Source organism: Akanthomyces muscarius, chromosome 4 (assembly GCF_028009165.1).
Source record: "Akanthomyces muscarius strain Ve6 chromosome 4, whole genome shotgun sequence".
Taxonomy (NCBI): domain Eukaryota; kingdom Fungi; phylum Ascomycota; class Sordariomycetes; order Hypocreales; family Cordycipitaceae; genus Akanthomyces; species Akanthomyces muscarius.
In genome coordinates this window covers 197,523-216,161 of record NC_079244.1, presented here as the reverse complement: position 1 = coordinate 216,161, position 18,639 = coordinate 197,523, and the positions used below count along the sequence as shown (strand labels likewise).

The 18,639-nt window shown below is 52.7% G+C and overlaps 7 protein-coding genes across 7 annotated transcripts; 1 reads left to right on the top strand and 6 right to left on the bottom strand.

Annotated features, from left to right (window-relative positions):
- Positions 1 to 3: 3 nt before the first annotated feature.
- Positions 4 to 1,117, bottom strand: LMH87_010697 (uncharacterized protein; the record flags this gene model as incomplete). The annotated part of the gene is made up of 5 exons (XM_056199715.1): positions 4 to 182; positions 239 to 266; positions 606 to 683; positions 755 to 808; positions 1,058 to 1,117. 5 exons carry the CDS (start codon positions 1,115 to 1,117, stop codon positions 4 to 6), a joined length of 399 nt encoding a protein of 132 aa, XP_056051637.1.
- An 830-nt stretch (positions 1,118 to 1,947) lies between these two features.
- LMH87_010696 (uncharacterized protein) lies at positions 1,948 to 2,895 on the bottom strand (the record flags this gene model as incomplete). Its single annotated transcript, XM_056199714.1, has 1 exon — positions 1,948 to 2,895. One exon carries the CDS (start codon positions 2,893 to 2,895, stop codon positions 1,948 to 1,950), a length of 948 nt encoding a protein of 315 aa, XP_056051636.1.
- Positions 2,896 to 4,823: 1,928 nt separating this feature from the next.
- Positions 4,824 to 5,999, bottom strand: LMH87_010695 (uncharacterized protein; the record flags this gene model as incomplete). Its single annotated transcript, XM_056199713.1, has 2 exons — positions 4,824 to 5,609; positions 5,670 to 5,999. 2 exons carry the CDS (start codon positions 5,997 to 5,999, stop codon positions 4,824 to 4,826), a joined length of 1,116 nt encoding a protein of 371 aa, XP_056051635.1.
- A 692-nt stretch (positions 6,000 to 6,691) lies between these two features.
- LMH87_010694 (uncharacterized protein) lies at positions 6,692 to 8,117 on the bottom strand (the record flags this gene model as incomplete). Its single annotated transcript, XM_056199712.1, has 7 exons — positions 6,692 to 6,752; positions 6,840 to 7,524; positions 7,586 to 7,590; positions 7,666 to 7,675; positions 7,736 to 7,806; positions 7,877 to 7,925; positions 8,027 to 8,117. 7 exons carry the CDS (start codon positions 8,115 to 8,117, stop codon positions 6,692 to 6,694), a joined length of 972 nt encoding a protein of 323 aa, XP_056051634.1.
- A 1,055-nt stretch (positions 8,118 to 9,172) lies between these two features.
- LMH87_010693 (uncharacterized protein) lies at positions 9,173 to 13,523 on the top strand (the record flags this gene model as incomplete). Its single annotated transcript, XM_056199711.1, has 5 exons — positions 9,173 to 9,287; positions 9,349 to 9,538; positions 9,580 to 9,594; positions 9,650 to 10,052; positions 10,161 to 13,523. 5 exons carry the CDS (start codon positions 9,173 to 9,175, stop codon positions 13,521 to 13,523), a joined length of 4,086 nt encoding a protein of 1,361 aa, XP_056051633.1.
- Positions 13,524 to 13,630: 107 nt separating this feature from the next.
- LMH87_010692 (uncharacterized protein) lies at positions 13,631 to 14,457 on the bottom strand (the record flags this gene model as incomplete). Its single annotated transcript, XM_056199710.1, has 2 exons — positions 13,631 to 14,308; positions 14,383 to 14,457. The coding sequence occupies 2 exons, from the start codon at positions 14,455 to 14,457 to the stop codon at positions 13,631 to 13,633; spliced, it is 753 nt and encodes a 250-aa protein (XP_056051632.1).
- Positions 14,458 to 18,088: 3,631 nt separating this feature from the next.
- On the bottom strand, positions 18,089 to 18,457 carry LMH87_010691 (uncharacterized protein; the record flags this gene model as incomplete). The annotated part of the gene is made up of 2 exons (XM_056199709.1): positions 18,089 to 18,254; positions 18,312 to 18,457. 2 exons carry the CDS (start codon positions 18,455 to 18,457, stop codon positions 18,089 to 18,091), a joined length of 312 nt encoding a protein of 103 aa, XP_056051631.1.
- Between the last annotated feature and the right edge of the window lie 182 nt (positions 18,458 to 18,639).

Here is an 18,639-nt window from a genome sequence, read left to right as displayed (position 1 = left end):
CCATTAAGCCTCATTGTCTACTACCAGGCGAACAAGACAAACCATTGCATGGAGTTGAACGATAAAATCGTCCAATTTTAAGCAATGTCGAAGCCCGTCATTATTTGTCTGCATGGACGCGGTGCCAATGCTGAGATATTTGAGATTCAGTGCATGCCACTGATTCGCCTTCTTGAGCGCCGCTTTGAATGCGTCTTTGTCAATGCCCCGAACGAATGTGAAGCGGGACCAAACATACTGCCTATATTCGAGGATGAGGCTCCGTTCTACTCCTGGCTTGGCAATAGTTCTCCTTCACAAACGGCTTCTATTGACGAAGCAATTCACTTGCTGGATGAATTGGAGTCAACTACGCCAAACATTGCAGGCATCCTGGGCTTTTCGCAGGGCGCAGCAGTGGGCCTTGGGCTCCTTCTTCGCGATCAGCGCCGTCGGATCATTGGGCTCCCCTATGTAGACTACCGATTTGGGGTCTTTGCAGGCGAAGTGCGCCTCCCAATGCTTTTTGGGCAGGACTACTTGGACTCGGGAGCAAGCACTCCGTCGCTTGAATTTGACAGTGGCCGACCTATCCTCGGCTTGAGAACGCCCACCTTTCACGCAACTGGGCGATTGGATACTCTGGCAGCCCAAGGCACGACACTCTCAAAGTCTGAAATCGGAAACCATGCGATGGCTTTCACCTATGACGGTGGTCACGAAATGCCACGAAACCCGAAAGATACGCAATACATCGCTCAATGGATCGACTCACTGTATCGCAAATGTTAGGCCGGTGGTAGGATGTTTTGAGACATGCAATTCCTCCCTATCGGGGTTCAAGCACTTGCAATGCGAGGCGTAACTTAGTTTGCCAGCTGGCACGTTGGCGTTATTGCGCAACTAGTTAGTTGAACGCCGCTTCTAGCCGAACTTCTGACACCGCTGGCAAGCACAAAAACAGTAGGGTGGCCTCATAGGATGGAATATGTGAGAAATAGCTGAAAGACTTTATTTTTAATAATATACAGCGCACTGAACCTCACGGAGAGCACCTCGTTGATACCCTGGCTAATACTGCAGCAGCGACGGAGCTTTGAAGCAAGCTTAACACCCCTCCACTATCTATCACACCCATATGTCTATGAACACACTGCCGACAGCTGTTTACCCGAATTAACTCCGAGCTGAGCTATTAAGGGTGGATGGATATAACCTGACCATCGCTGCTATTAAGCACCTGTGTTGAAACGCTCGCATATTTGCGACAAAGGGGATTTGTTGGGAATTTCGGAGAATTATATAGAAAAGCAACGTTTGAAGCCCACCCTGGCCGCATTGCGCTACTCAATCTGTACTTAGAAGGTAGTCATTCCTTAAAATTATTCTCTCCTTACTGTCAGCCTGACAGAAAATGAAGTTGGCAGTAACTATGATATGGGACTAGCAAATCGGCAGCAGTAGTCGCAGTGTTATCTTCCCTGTTAAAAATGAAACGAAAAACTTGGACGATGGCAAGAAAATTTTTAGGCAGCTCATTAGCCAACCAGGCCTATCATTTTACCTGTAGTTCTGGCGACATAAAGCTGTGACTTACTGTTCAAACGAAACGACTTTTGAACTCAGTGTGCTGCCTGCTTCCCGATTGACAAAATCCAAGATCGAAAATCATTTGCTCAGAATGCCTTAATGGTACAACACACTAGTCGCGAGGTTTATAAAACAATAGTCCACAGCCCGGGGCTTTGATCTAGAGCCTCGAAGAAAGTGTACGGAAAAGCTTTCGCCACATGACATTTTTTAAAAAAAAATAAAACCGCGAAGCTAGTGTGTGCGCGCGTCGAGGTGCATGGTGCCCGTGGCAACCCGGAATCACCAGCAACGCGTATATGCATTAATCATTTAAATTCATCATGTACAAGGCTGTTGAGGATACATGTATCCGTTCGCCGTGCGAATGTCCCTAAACTACGGGTTCATTGCCGAAATCAGCTTGCGCGTCCAGGTGAAGTCGGTCGGCTGAAGCTCATTGTCGCCAATGGCAACTCCGTCGCGGTCAATAGCATAGGAGAAAATGCCACCTTTGGTCGCGCCCGAGGGCTGCCACTTGGCGTATTGCCAAGCACGACTAGACGTCATGGGAGTGGTCGTATCACCCCAATCGGCGCCATTCTCCTCGTAGAAGGAAAACCCGATAAGGTACTGCTTGCTCGAAATGTAGCGGCTGAAAGAGCTGTAGGTGCTCTGCAAGCCACTGATGCTGCGACCGTAGGACTGAATCAGAACATAGCTGATGGTAGGGTATACGTTGCGCCAGAGGGGCTGGCTGCCATCCATGTTGGTGTCAAAGATGAGCAACTTGCCGGTTCCGGACTTGGGGCCCAGCTTCTTGGAAAGGGCGTTGAAAACACCAGTGGCCTGCTTGAGCTGGTCGGAGTTGAGGTTTTGCTCAACATCAATATCTAATCCATCCAGTCCGTAGTTATCGACCTTTTTCATGAGATCATCGGCGAGGCCCTGCCATCCAGCAGGCGTATTGTCCCAATCGGTGCTGATCAGCTGAGCAATCCCAACACTTCGGACGACCTTGGTGCCACGCTTGTGCAACTCTGGGACGTAGGTATCTTTCAGAGCAGTATAAAAGGTATCAGGCTCATCGCCTTCCGGGAAGACGAAGGCAATGTCTAGGCAGTCCGGCAAATCGAGCATAGAGACTTTGTTGACTGTGGAGCTGGCGGTGTCTCTCCAAGATCGGAAGTAGCCAGCCATAATCTGATGGTCTCCCTTCTTGTAGTCGACAATCTTTTGGAGCGTGGCTCCTGTGGCATGAGTGTTGTCGCTTGGGCAAACCGAGGCAGACCTAGCCATGACCGAAGCCACGCCTGCGGCGACGAAAGAAATCACAGAAAGCTTCATCGTCGATATATTCTTCCCTCAGAGAGAGAAGAGACAGCGCTGTAGAAGGTCAAGAAACCCCCAAGATGCGCAGCTTGACATATTTATCATCATACGATTGCATTAAGTACTAATCTAAAATAGTCAGGTCCCTTTCATCGGTACATAGATGGAAGGTACTTTAAGGTTGCCCCACGGTATGTATATTGGGGCAGAATGGTGCCTATTGAACGGTCTACATACAGGGTTTCGCCCGTCGGCAATATTGTTGCACAGCCGACGACCCATCGTATCCATGCAGATATGAAGACTGGGCTGATTTGTAGTGAGGGCCTACATGACAACGAATAGAAGCCACAAGGGAGGAGACATAGAACCTCCGCGGCAGACTTCCTAGTTGGTCTTCGCTTTGCATTTCGTTGTGTTCGAGGGGGCAGAAATCCCACCAAGACTCAGTCGAGAGCGTGCCAGTAGGCCGCTAATAATAATCGGTCCACACTGAAGGCCTGTGTTGCGCAACTACCTCTTGAGCCTTGGGCGCACTGCAAAGGACCCGACGGGAGAGGGGTCCCAGCGCAAGCTAAATAGTCAACTAGTTAACGCTAGAATCATCCTCAACAAGACATCTCTCTGGTAAATACGATTTCACGGCCTGGAATTGGATTGAAGGGCGCGAAATCCCGCTAAACCGCAACTAGAACCTGGTCAATTTTCTGGGCTATCCCCGCCCAGAACCAGTGCAACGTGGTATGCCGCTCATTGTATAGTCTCTGTCACAGGCCGGGGTAGTCGGCATTTGCTGTGCCCAATCGCTCTGTTCATTGCGCAGTGTTGCTAGCACATAGTGTCTGCAGGTCTTCGGCTAAAAATTGACATCGATTCTCCCGAGTAACGGCTAGAAGTAGGCACCACACACATACACCCAGCAATTGCCGCTGAGTAGTTATTTAGACGACTATTGCTCCAAGCTGGATGCCAGCTTTAGTCACTGAGCGGGGTTGAATGGCGCCGATGCGTTCCAGAGTACGCGGGGGATGTGGCGTCGACCTCCACGTCCTCTTTTACAACTCGCGGCAGTTCTTGAGAGGTACTGTTTGATAAGTGCCGATAGTGAAGACAGCATGCAGACAGTTGGCACATAATACGGCCAGTAGCTGTAAGCTACTTAGAAGGAACAGAATCTACAAAATCAACAAAATAAATAACAAAAACGACCAACGTGGTAGTCAGCTATGGCACGCTAGTACGGAGAAGCGGGCCGCGAACAGTTCACGCAGTCGATCCTCCAGGTTGCCTGGAAGCTCCCTATGAACGGCTAATCAAGCCTCGCCTCTGTGGCAGATTGATTCTCAAAGCTACAATCAGATCACTAGCAGTCTTAAAATCGATGGGGTATCATATAAAATATGACGGGAAGCTTCAAATACTCTATTCGACCAATTGAAGCTCTAAACCATCCTCCATACAAGTACAGCAATACTCCGGTGGGACCAGCAGGTGACAGTGGTATGGATCAGGGCTTGTCGCATGCCCGCCCAGGCATGGCCGTCGTCGAAGTTGAAGAAGACGCGCTCAGGGTTGTCGCTGTCATGCATCTACGGCATATGGCTTCGGTGTTTCGGTGCTAATGTCGACAATGGGCTGCTGACTGCGAACGATAATTTGTAGTCTATTCGGAGCTCTAATTATTCCGCTTCTTCGCTTCTTCCTCCGATTTCCAGTTTGGCATAGATGTAAAAGTAGCTCTCCCGTAGTCGCCGAAATTATTGCACTGGTCATCAATGCATTGGTCCGCCACGCAAGATGGCAGAGAGCGCCAGCGCACGGTGCCAAGTACGCTGAGTCTGAGCGCAAATCATATTTACAAAGTTAAACCCCAATTCCATGTCGCTTTCTAATACAAATTCATGAACGCATATCAGGCAATTATATGTCCTGTCATGGCCTCATCAACGGTAGAGGTCATCCGCCAGCTTCTTGCAGTCCGATGTGTGCTCCACCTGGATGATGGCGGGCGCAGCCAGTGCCGCGCTGACAATATCGTCTGCAGACGCGAAGTCCTTCCCTGTCGTAAGAGCGGCGTGGCTGAAGCCCATCATGACATTCTCCTCAAAAGGAAAGTCGGCGTCAAAAGAGATTTTGTCGCCGTTCCACTTGACGTTGGTGATGGACACCGAGATGGGCTTCTGCTGGCCGGTGGTGTAAGTCAGCCAGAGCTTGGAGCCGTCGGAGCCGACATAGGACTTCTTGTCCTTGGCGTCGGTGAGATCAGCCGAGAAGGACAGGCTCTGGTCTTTGGGCTCGATGGCGGCCACAGGACCGCCGTTGACCGCAAGCGGAGGCAGAATTGGTAGATCGATGTTTGCGAGGGGAAACGGGCACGATCCGGGGACCACGAAGAGCTGCAGGGCCGAAAAGGCAAACGCGGCAGGGACCGTAGTCAGGAAGGGCGACTCCGAAGGAACCTGCTTGATGAGGTGGCGGTAGAAGCCATTCTGCTCACCCTCTTGTCCAATGACAGAGGAAATGAGCTGAATAGGGATTGTCAGGTTTTCTTTCGCGAAGATGACATTGGCACCTTGTAGTGCGCCCAGGACGACGGCCGTGAAGGTCTCGGCGAGGCTGATGGCGCTGGCAAGGTCGTTGGTGGGAAACTGATACTGGCAAGCGGCTGGCGAGAACTCGCCGGCTGTCGTGAGGGCGGCATCTGCAGCGATGGCATGCTGCTCTTCTTGCTGTTTTCTTGGATGTTAGAGACTGGATCAACTGTTCGTGCACCACGGTAAAATGCATACCGCTCGCACTGTTGTCAAGATCTTGGTAATCTTTTCCTTGTGAGCATTGATCTTGTAACCCTCGACACCTTTTGTGACGTTTTGGAGGAGCGAGTCGAAGAAGGCAACTTCGAACAGCTCGTTGAAGGCAATCAGCTGGAATGTGGTTTTGCTTCCCGGTCCCAGCTTGGTAGGAAGTGGCACGTTGGGAAGCAGGCCGCCGGCGCTTTTGGCAATGGAGAGCGATTGCTGCGCGTCGGGCTTGGGAAACCCGTCATTGTTGGGGATAACCGCTGCGGACGCGCACCCCAGCAGAGCAAAGGCAGATGCCAAAGATTTCTGTATAAACATTTTGTGGATATATTTTTTTTGATGTTTCGGATCGTCTTTGGTAGGATGCGCTTGATAGGGCGATCAATCAATGGCGGGCGGCATACCGAGTATAAATACTAGATGAACCTGTCAGAGAACCAAGCTCGCTTGCGCAGCCTACCCACCATCACCAGCACATCTACCCTGCCAATCCGGATCGAAGACAACCGAGGCCCTCAACCCGCTTTGGGCCGTTGCGTTTCCAGCCTTGTGAAACATCTCACCAACCTTCCAGCCTAGGCTGGCTGCGGTCGTCTTTACAGAGTCTGAGCGGCACCGGTTTCCCGTTTCAAGCTGACCGCCCACTTTTTCCACAGCCTGAGCCTGAGTCTGCCTCATTGGAATCAAGGTGCTATTTTAATTCGACAGGGGGCGCTGTTCTTATTAATGTCTCCGCTACGGCTATCACGGCAACGGCTCTGCGAAACCAAAGGCGCTGGGAAACATGCGCAAGGGCAAATATTGTGTGTGATCCGTTTCGAAAACACAGATGCAGCGCACACGGTCTTGTAAATGCTGGTCTTGGCGGTACCGGCCGACACCTTAATCGCCGCCACACACCATCTTAAGCAGCCAGGAGGTAGTGAGAAACAAGCCAGGAGGCATCGTGTAGTAGATATGCGTAGGAATGGTCAGGAAACCAGGAAACAATAACGAGAAACAAGAGAATATTAACATGAATAATATGAATTAAGGAAAAGAGAATAGTAAAAGGAACTATAGTTGTTCTTCCTACCAGTAGCTAGTCAGCGTCTTTGCATATCAAAGGCGGCGTCGCTTCTGGCACATAGTTAGAATATGCCAGCGCATCCAGCTTACTGCTTTGTAGCCCCTTCAGCAAGCTCCCAAGGTAGTTTGAATGCGACTGGGATTTTGCCCTCGTTACGTCCAGATGGGGTCAGCTCCAAATAGCCATTGATGCCAGAGATGGCGTCAATCGCATTGTAGGTTCCATAAGTGTGGTAAACATGATCTCCGTCCAACTTGAACACATTGAGACCGGGCTGCTCTCCTTTGATGCCCTTCACACCTGCCGCCTCGAGCTCCGCTTTGGTACGATAGCCATACTCGATTGGCGCAACACTCTCATCGAGGGTAACGTGGTAGTCATAGTTGAAGTCGCTTCCGAGGCTGCTCACCCAAGGAAAGGTCCAAAAGTTCTTGGCTTTCCAGCGCGTGATCTTGTTAATGGAGGCGCGAGACACAATGACCAGCGCGGTATCCTTTTCGGCCAAGTGACGGGGGTCAGGGGCGTTGGCCAGCGTAAATGCGCAGCCATCGCACCCGTCCTCCCAAGCCGGATCGAACATGTAATGGTAGATGATGAGCTGCGAGTGCCCGCTAAAGAGATCCTTGAGAGACAGCGGACCATCAGGGCCAGTGAAGGTGTATTCCTTGGTTACAAGTACCATAGGTAGCATCTGGCGCTCGGCAACTAGTTCTTCGTGGGCCTTGACCAGCGCCTTTTCCTTGTCGAGGAAGGCGATGCGTGCTGCACGCCATTCTTGCAGGGTAGCGACCTGTTGGTATAAGCGGGGAGTTGGGATCAGAGGAAAATGGCATACTTTTCCTGTCATTATTTGTTTTCGAAGGAGGAAAAAAATGTTTTAGTGACTTTATTTGATTTAAGCCCATGAGCTTTTACTGCGGCTCATCTGTTTCAACCCGTCACCCCTCTCACTTTATATAAAAGCTGCGAGGCATTTCTCACTCACGTAGTGCTCGCATGCCCTGACGGCATGGCAATGTTTGTAGTGGCCTTGCACGCCAGCAGCACGATACAAGGCTGTTTGGTTAGCGCATACCGTGAATGGTAAATAATTACCATTTCCACCCTCACAGGAAGTTGTTCGCACCGAATCTTTGACGAGTTGCTGCCTGACAGCTGAGGATATTCACGGTACGCTAGTGTCCCGCGACCTTCTGTAAATGGCTGTTGGCGTTACCTGGCTTCCAGGCAGAAGCTCTGGTGGCGCACGAAGCGAGCACAAAGCTGCGCTATTCACAATTCGACACCAGCATAAAAACTCGGAGCGGATTGACGAGCGACGGTGGCGACTGAAAAGCAGACAGCGGAGCTGCGAATATCAATGGCATGATTTGACCGATTGTCCACATGTGCGGGCGCACATGGTAGCGAGCCTTATTGGGTTGGGGAGGCTGACCAAGCACTCGAAAGGCGTCGTTATTTTTAGCGGTATGATAAATGCCATGTTGTGGCAGGTATAATAAAGCTGCACAGACTATAATAATAGCTGTTCCGCCCACGACGACCACATGAGCTATCTCACTCCGCAGATATCTAGGCAAAGAGAGAGCAAGAAGTTTGCCCGGCCCGCGGCGTGTTGTCATTGCTCGATGCCGAGCACGCTATGCTAATGTTGGCTTCTACCATTGCCGAAATCAATTGCATGACATCCCGAGCCAGGCTTGTGCCGAGCGCGGCACAGCGACGCAAGGAGATCCGCCGATGGCAAGCCAGCATACCGACGGCTGAGACTGGAACTAGACGAATAATAATGACGGGCTGAGTTTATTATGCTCTGTAAATAGAACAAGCACCCGGCGCAGTCTGTACGCTGGCAACGGGCCATACCATGCCGTGTATTATAATGCCTTGCACAGCCTAGTCCAACGCCCCAGCCCGAGCCCCAGCTCCAAGCCCCATTGGTCTGGCAGGGGCTGCTATTCATAGGTAGCCTTACAAGTTACGGATCCCACAGCGGGACAGCACTAGCCGGCGCATTCTTATTAGTCCTGACCTGTTAAATTGATTGGCCTGTGTGCTATTAGCCTGTAAAAGACATGATTAGACACTCAGTAACTAGCATGTTAGCATCACTGGGCGGCGGGTCAGGATGCTGACCCGAGACGCTTAGTAGGCTTGTACAGCGGGCCTCGAGGCGAGTGATTGGCTTACAGCAGCCTGCCAGCTCAACAGCCCGACGGCGCACTCAGCACTTGGTGCAACCTCCACTTGACAAGGACGCCTCGTTTGTACCACTCATTTGGAATCCAACAAGGCTCGCATATTCCACGGCCATGGCCATGGCCGCATTGAGCATTCATATAGCAGGGTCGAGCCTCGCAGCGCGGTCCATGCCTTTGACGATGCCCCAAACCATGATACCAAGCGACTGCTGGCCGCTGACATGGAGCCAACGCGCGACCAAGGCCTCGGTCACAATGACTTTCACGATGACCTGATCCCGAGCAGCTGGCAGCGCGACACGCCCAAGGATGTGCACCGCGATGCCTATGATCAAGGTATGGCCTGTTCGCAGTCTATGTGCTGACAGAGAATGCCAACCGCTGACCATCGATACAGCTCCGCCTGACGACGACGACTTACACCGCGATCATCACAACAATAACGAAGACAGCGATGAGGAAGAGGACATCACAGGACCGGAAAAGCTGCCCTTTCGCCCCCGACGATATGATTTGGTCCCCGAGGAGACAGAGTTTGCGGATCCGTTAACCTTACCGCACGAGGCCCTCTCTAGCGCTGCTTTTCGGTACGATGCCGGTGCTGATGCTCTTCATGCAGGAGTATCAGACCGCCGAGACTTCGGTGCGCAGCCGTCACCATCTTCTTCCGAAGACACAGAGCGACTAATCCCACAAAGCGGTCCCAAGTCCGAATTGTGGACGCCTACGTCTCTGTCGAAGCTCTACCTGCTCTTGTTTGCGGCAGTCTTCTTACTTCTGCTTCTCATGACTGGGCTGGTCTATCGTCTGTCCTTGCGCAGTGAGGGCCTCGCGGTGGCGAGTGACGCCAATCACTACCTGGGAAGATGTCTTCCAACAGCTTTGTTTGTCTTGGTGGCCGCATCCTGGCGCCAAGTCGACTACTACATGAAGAGTCTTATGGCATGGAGCGAAATGGCCAAATTCCCTTCTACAGCGGAAAGGAGCGTATTTGTCGACTACAGTACACCTGCGCTGCCGGTGGGCTTCTATCGCGCTGTTAGAAATCGGCACTGGCCTGTCGTGCTCTCCAGCCTTGCCTATATGCTGCTTATTGGAACAGTGAGTAATTGTTTACCTGCATTTCTCCCATTCTCCCGACGTCTCTTTGTGTCCTTCAGTCTATATTACATTCTACGACTCGAACCATCCTCTCTAATTATCTTTCAGATACTCTTTTCCACTTCGTTATTCATGCTCGAAGATGCCTCCGTGTCCGAAAGCCGGAACGACATCAAGCTCAAGTCTGAATTCAGGTTAGCTTCAGGCGCTGATTCCGCCAATTTCTGGAATATTGGACCTGGCGCAGCGCAGCTTTACAATGCTGTCAACTTTCAGGGCCTCCACTATCCACCGGGTACATCCAAAGATGCAGTTATTCCTCAGTTGCAGATTCCGCAAAATAGCGCCGGAAACACAAACTTTTCAGTACTCGTCGACGCTATCATGCCTGATCTGGACTGCGAACAACTACCAATTACCAATGCGACCAAGGCGTCTATCCCTTGGAAAAGCATGCTCGCCCAATATTTCATCACCGATGTCAATACAACTGACTGCGCCATCAACGGCGTGACTCTCGCTGGTGGCCCTGACCATTACCAATACAACGATCCAAATGCGACTCAAAACTATCAAGCCCAGTTCGAAGTGTATCCATGCAACACGGGTTGGGACTTTGGCAAAGCGGAGGCACAGCCAGATGACGACAAAGCAGCAAAAGTCTTTGACCCCTTCGCCGACCAGCGAATCTTTCTGTCCGTTACGGATCTTCAAATTTCTCCTTACGACAAATCTCTCAACGCTCCAACTTACATGTATGTCAACGAGGTCACTGCTTTGCTCTGCAAGCCCTCATATTCCATTAAATCGGGCATTGCTTCTCAGTCGAGCCCGATTGATGGCGCCGCCCAGTTCCAAAGCCATGCTGGCCCAGACTGGAAGTCCATCACGGGCATGGGAACCGAAGACGGACATATTGCGGATATATCGGGCGGAGCTGTGGCGATGGCTGTCCACACTTCATCGTCGAACATGTTTCTCGGCACGGGTGGCAAAGACTTTGCGCTTTCCGAGATGGTCCCGACATTTTTTCAATTCATGACTATGAAGGCCAGGAAAGATAGTATTGGCGCATTCACAGACGCGGAGCTGCTCAAGACAACTGCCAAGAGCGTGTACCAAGGAATGGCCGCACAGACGATACATCTTCTCGCTCGACAACCTGCCGACAAGAACGCTGTAGGATCGATAGAGTATCCTGGACGGAAGCTTGTGGCCTATTTGATATCTGTTGCCTTCATGTGCACATTTCTGGGGTTTTGCGTCATCATAGCAGTTGCCCTGGTATTTATCGCTCCCCGCGCGGTGACTCCACATCACCCTGGCTCTATCGCGTCCATGGCCACCATCATGGCGACGAGTCCCCTGTTCAGACAGGTCATGTCAGGGACAGGCAAGGCCAGCGCCTCTGGGCTGCGCCAGAAGCTAGGCGAGTTTCGATACAAGACTGCTGTGACGGCAGCGCCATTTTCGTTCCGCCTCGAGGCAGTGCATCAAATGGAAACCGAAGCGGTTCGCCAAAGGCGCCAAAAATCCTCCAAGTCATCCTGGTGGAAGCCCACAGCCGGTCACATGTGGTTCCTTGCCCTGGCTCTGGCCGCTCCTCTTACTATCATTGGAGCGCTCGAGGTCATTCAGCACATCTCCGACAGCAGCCAAGGCTTCCTCACCGTTGGCCGATCTAGCGCCACCATTTTCACTACATTTATCCCAGCCGCTGTCGTTCTCGCCGTAACTAGCATGTATGCCAAGTTTGTCACCATGGCTACCATCTTCGCACCTTTCACTGCCCTGAAGAAGAGCCATGCAATGGCTGACCGCACAGTGCAGTTCAACGTCACCGGAAGAAGCCTCCCCGTTGCCTTCTTCCGTGCAGTCAAGGCTAGGCACTTAGCTCTTGCCATTCTGGTCGCAGCCAACTCCGTCGCTCTCTTTCTATCGATTGTTATGTCTAGCCTCTATAGTGTCGTTGAATTTGACAGACCCCGAGACCTGACGATTCATCGTCTTGACAACTTCAACCTCAACCATGCGAAGCTGGCTATGCAAGACAGCCATGCTGCCTCCATGGACAGCTTGATCCGTTATACGGGGCTCAACTATTCTCAGTGGACCTGGGAAGGGCTCGCTTTTCCTCGCTACGAACAAAACGAGTTCTCTGCTGATCAGTTACGTGGCGATGCGCCTCTCGTCGCTATAGTGCAGGCGCTTCGACCTGGCCTAGCCTGCTCTGCTGTCCCAGCGCAAGATCGTGAAATTACCCAGGTCGAGGACAAGCCGAACTCAGGCTCGTACGTGAAGCTCCCTTTCCAAAACGAGTACTGGACGCCTATTCCTGGCCAAGTTACGGTCGGTCTGAATATCACCATGAGCTTCTCTGACTACTGCGAGACGCCCCCAACGAAAAATGTGTCCCGATCCAGCTGGATGCAGTATTTCAGCGTGCCCAACGACACCAGCCCCGTCTACGTTGGTAAGGGATCCGTGCTCGTATGGGACGGAAAGGATATTTACGGTGACGGCGCCGTCAATACACACTCGTCGTCTCACGCTAGCGTGAACTTTGACGTAGAAGACCACGGCTGTCCTAGTTTTGCCGCCACCTTTGGCACCATCAAGACTGTGCAGGCTGGTCATGACGGCGATGTGTCTTCATGGAAGTTTGAGCACGACCTGGCCACTGTGGTTTGCTACCAGACCTTTGAAGAGGTCACCGCTGAAGTAACCTGGCAGCTCCCCGACTTTACCCTCGATCCGTCTCGTCCACCCAAAGTAGACGAGTCATCTGGCCGCAAGCTCAAGTCCGGCAGCGACAGCGAAAAGTTTCAGATTCCCGTCAACGCGTGGCTGGAAGGCCTTGCTGATCCAGTCTACAACCGTACAATTTCCGCTCCGGACGACGGACCAACAACCAACAACGACGTGGATGAATTCATCGACGCCCTCGTATTTGGCAAGGGCGGTGTTCCAGTGACCGACATTGTCGGCACATCCAATGCCCGCCACCTCGGTGACGCTGTAACCAAGGCCTACCAGGCTTACATGGCACAGGCTGTGTCTCTCAACATGCGATCTGTCGAGAAAGTTGGCAAGCGCGCCACCGATATCACCGCTACGATGCGCATTCCCGGCCACCGGAGACTGGTGCAGAACGCAAAGCCCAAGATCGCGCTGCAGGTGATGCTTGGCGTCATGGTGCTATGCCTTGCCGCCGCGCGTCCGCTGCTACGCGTCGGTAAAGTGCTTCCGCACAACCCATGCACTATTGCTGGAATGGCCGCGCTGCTGGCGGATAGTAGTTTCGCGACGGACAAGGTGATTCCCGCAGGTTCAGAGTGGCTTAGTAGCGAGGAAATGCGGAGCGCGCGGCTGTTTGCGGGCTGGACGTTTTCCCTGCGATGGTGGGAGGACGGGGAGAAGACGCCGGATCAGAGACGCTATGGCGTCGGAACGGAAAAGAACTTTACTTGAGGCTGCGCAAGATGTGATGCTCTGCTTTGGGGATATATCCGTTGTTCTTCTTCATAAATAGTCGCTTTTGTAAATATAACGTCTTCCATATATACAATTATTTCTTCTCACATCCACGATAACCAGACCGCCATGGCAGTAGCCATCGCCACCAGTCCAAGTTCTGCTCTTAATCTCTCCGCGCCACTGCCACTCTCGACCTGCTTCTGCACCTCATCTCCAAACTCTCCCTGCACGTTGCCCCGCGGCCAGTACTCGCACGCCACAAACCACCCCTTGACGCCCTCGCACAGCACGCGCTCACACCCCACCGTCGTCGTGTCCTTCCAGACCAGCTGGGTAAAGTGCCCGGTGCCATGGTCGAACCCGGGCTTGCCGAAGCTGTACTCCTTCCGCTCGTCGCCCCAGGCCTCCATCGCCGCCGTCGCGTTCGCGTACCCGATGGCGATGTTCTCCCCGTACGGCCCGCCCGAGTGCTCAAACTTGCAGTCGTCCTTTTGCGCCGCCTCCAGGTAGGACGCGGCAAAGGATGCGAGCGTCGCGTTCCACGTCAGCGAGGAGGCGTTGTGCTGCGCGCGGTAGGTGTTGGTACTGTTGAGCACGGCGGACGTGAAGACGTAGCGTTTCGAGTAGGAGGGCTCTTTGGAGGGGATGCTGGGCGCGGCGGTGACGGTGACGGTGGCTGCGGCGGCGGCGGCGGGCTGCAGGAGCAGGGGTAGCAGGAAGAGGCTGGAGAGCGGCGTGAGGATCATGGTGATGCCGTGCAACAGGCACGCGCTGGTGTACTTTTGGCGAGGATATGTTACGGAAAGTGCCTAATTGTCGTGCGTAGGCAAAGGGGAAATGGAAAATGTCTCACTAAGAGTTCAAAATAAGAACAACGATTGACGTTGAGAAATGGGCTATGACGGCACAGAGGCCAGCAAAGCCGCATATATTAACTACATCATCGTCACCAATCACCGCCTTGGTGGGCGCGTGGCTTGCAGGCACCAGAAAGCGCGACCAGGACCAAAAACCGGTTTCAGAGACACGCCAATGGAGAAGGCAAGCTATGTAAGAAGTCACTCTACATGAAAGAAACCCCTTTGTCAATGTTTCAACCTTGCCAGTGGAAAGAAATAGCCCCTGTTGACTGGACGGTGAGGCTCTGGCGATAAAACCGCCCTCGAACGGGGCGGGCCACTGAAGACGGTCCAGCCCGGCGCTTAAACGATACAGCCTCGCAATCATGGCGGGTTATAGACAACGCTTTGGGGGTTAGCTGGTCAAGGCTGAGTACTAAATTATGCACAGCAGGAGCAGAAACTGGAAAAAGAATCAAGTTTGGTGTGTGCCTCGGCCATTTCGCGTCATTCAGCGCTCCCCAAAATGGCGCACGAAAGGACGGCAGGACGGGAATCATTGCCGCATCGGTGCTCTGTAGCTGATCTACCGATATGGGATGGATGCTTCATGCAGGCAGCTGACCACAAGCAACCAGCCGGCCAGCAAACATGGCTGCAGGACAGGCACCAGGGTCCCTGCCTTTCTTCTGGTTTGTTGCCTGCGCCTGTAACAAAGTAGGCTGCCAACATGGTAACTAGGGCGCATTGTGAGGTGAAGCTGGCCAAGCGCCCACTTCGATCCTGCCTGGTGAAAAGAGCGACGAAGCTCTTGGTGGGATATATTTTGCCGATGGATATAATTATTGACCGTCTAGCCAATAGACATCGCAGCTTGGTACCTGGGCATCCCCGACAAGGGCTTGGCGCAGTTCGCCGGTGAGTAGCCAGGGCAGGCAAAGGCGCCACTTGGAGGGATCCAACCACGTCGCTCCTCCATGGATTCTCCGGGCTCAATCGTGGTCTCTCTCGTGCCCACGCTCGTGAAACAGAATATACGAATTAGTTAGTGAGCGGGAATTATTTCCATCGAGGCCCCAAAAAGTTATGTCAGGGCGGCATCGTAAGTTTCATTGGTGCAGGACCGACGGCGCTGGTAAAGCAGGCTCGAGTGAGCGCCATGATTATGTGCGTCGTACTTTTGCCCACTTTCAACTGTATTTATCCTCCCTGGCCCGCGCCATGCTCGGGAAAATAAAGTGGTTTGTCAGGCTATTTCCTGCAGACCATGACTGCAGGGCCTGCGCGCCGCTGGACCAACCAGCGTTCGCGGCTTTCGGGGCCCTGAAAGAAAGGCGGCCGAAGTACATGCATGGGACGGACGCCTGCTCTGCCGTACAGTGCGACTCTGATACAACTTGTAAAAGGCCCAACAGACAACGGCGCACACGGAGATCCACAGCGAGACTGGAAAGCGCATTTGATGTCACGTCAAAACCATGGGATAACACATGCACCGGGCGCAAGGCGTTCGCTGTCAACACTGAGAGCAGGCGACCGGCTGCCGCAACTCGGGGACACAAGACATGTCAAAGCTCAGATTCGGCTGAACCCTGTCAAACCCCGAAATTTTGTCGCTTTTCTACTGTCACTGGGCGGCGCACTGCCAAGTTACCAGCTACCAGGATGCGAAATCGGCAACAGCATGCGCCTCGCACTGCAGCGTTCGTATCATAGCTGCAAGTAGGGGATCCATTGCCCAGAGACTGTGCTGGCAAGCAGTCGTCTCCTTGTTGTGTCATTAATATCGGCAAAGTTGGCCGCCACAGTGGGCTGGCGCAACTGTTTGGCACTAGCTCGACGCGTGGCTGTGTGGACCACGTCGCAGCCAACGTAGCTATATGGCATGCCTTCGTCTCTTGCGGATGTATAAAAGGATAAGAGCCATGTGTACACGGATACCAGGACATGTAATTGAAAGAACCGCGGTGGTCCTGGCTTTGATCAAGATTTCGTTGTGTCCACACGCCTGCGCGAGTCGATGCCTCTGCCAAACCAGCGGTTTTGAGCTCGACGCCACCAACGGAGACAACAGAATCCGGGGGATCCAGGTGCAGGGTCTTCCGAAGATTCCGGTCTGAGGCAATGCTGGCATTGACTGTAATAAAAACCCTTCCAATGATCTGATCGATGACTGCGAGTGCTGCATGATGATGCAGCCCATGTATTATTCCCCAGCCGCGGTGGGTGCGTTATATGCCGTCTCAAGCCCATGATTCTCTCTCGGTTGTGCTCAACAAAAGGATCCGGCCTTGATCGTCAGCCTCGGATATCTGACATCTCATCACATGCTATATACTGTCGCTGGATGACCTAGAGAGCTGTACAGTATGCAGTTTGTCCTTGTGAGCCCACTTCGGTTAAGCCAGTAGGTTTCTTGAGCACCCTTTGGGATAAGCAACGCCGGCACTGCACGCAGCCAATAGAAGCTACTGATCATTGAAGTGCTGAGCGACAACTCGCTTGATCTGGCCAACCCATGCGCGGACGACTCAATGTAAACTCTAATATCCATGTGCTACAGCCAACAGATCTTAGCGACCCACAGGCAGACGAAGCTGTGAGCGGTCCGAACAGCAGACAACAATACGGTTCTGCCAAAAAGCTCACTGCAATGCCATGCTCCTTTTGGATGCTTTCCATGGATGTGATATTGCAGAAACTCAGCTTTTTGTAGCCAGTCCCACTCAATCATCCGGGGAAGGCTGGGGTAGAGACGGGGCGCGGGACATTGATGGTCGCCGTCTCTAGGCAGGGTCAATGCGCCCAAGGCTAAATCCGTTTCGCGCGAGGAAGAATTTCCAGCCAGTTCAGCTCACCGTGGCCAGCTCACAGTACCGAGTAGCGAAGTCCGCAAGGCATGGCACAATTTACTCCGTCTGCTGGTGACCGGATGCCACAACGCCATGAATCTAGTAGCGTGATAAATGCGTGGCTGATGCCGGACGGAATCGACCACGCAATCTCTCAGTCAAACTTGGGCGATATAGAAGATTTTGGTCATCGAACTTAATTCGTAAGGGGGAAGACAGTAACGACATACTGTGCCATTGCGATGACAGTCGTCGTTCAGCTGCGAAAGGCCTGTGAGCTAAACACGGCAAACTGCCGAACCGACGGCCAACAAAGCTGCCGTGCTTCACAGCATGACCAACATTCAGGAAGGGAGGCTTGAAACTTGATAGGGTTTGAAGTTGATTGCAGCCATGTGTGGAGCTGACACGAGAGGATGTCAGTTGACATCGATACGCAGTATTTGGATGTAGCAGACCTAACATGCAGTAGAAGAGCGTGAAAGTTTACGCTGTTGCGGGATTCGTAGTTTTGTTCTGCAAATCTGTCCCAGTTCAACGAGTGCCAGCTTCCGACGCTGCAGAGTAACTGATGGCTTGCGCAGTAGCTCTGCGTACAAGGTAAATCTAGGTCCAGTCTTCGAACGCCCAAGACAACATCACCTGTTCAGAGGCCCTGATCACTTGGAGTACAATCAAATGGAAACCAGGCAATCTGCGCACTGTGCAAGTAGGAGTGGGTGGTGGATTATTGTCTAGCTGCAGGACTAGCCTGCAGAAGCCCACGCTGGGACAGTCGATGGTCAATCAGAGCGAAGCTCCATGTCAACGCCCCTGTAAGTTGTGCTGACCAAAAATCGATCGACCGGTTTAAAGGAGCAGGCAGACGCTAGACAGGGGTCGACAGGAGCCAGCGGACATGGAGCCAGCGGACACGATAGTTGGTGGCTTCGTAGGCAGTGGACTGTCTTGCCCCGAGGTCTAGAATGCTGGGAGCAATTTGCACGAACCTAACCTCGTTAATATCCATGCATGCGCCGTTGACACGGTTCGGACTGTTGCCGATCAGCTGGGGAGCCAGGTTGCCTACTCCGTATCCGTAGTTTGAATACCATTGACGCTGACACGATGGAATGGGCTTTGGGGTGCTCCAAGTGCTTTGTTTACGGAGATAAATGAGAGGCTTGGTTGGGCCTGATTTGGCCGGAGCTGCTGTTGCTGGCGAGTCGGCGTAGTGGACGGAGAAGCGCAGATGCATTGCGATGTGCGCGCGTATTGGCTTGTGCAGATCTCGGTCGTCGTCATAACGGTGCGAACTGTTGCTTTCCTTTACGATTCGTATGTGCGTTGCGATTGCCGTCAGAATGCTGTTAGTGTTCGTCCTACGGTAAATCACGCCGACACTGCGTCGCATTTGTTAGTGCTAGGGTGTAACTTGTG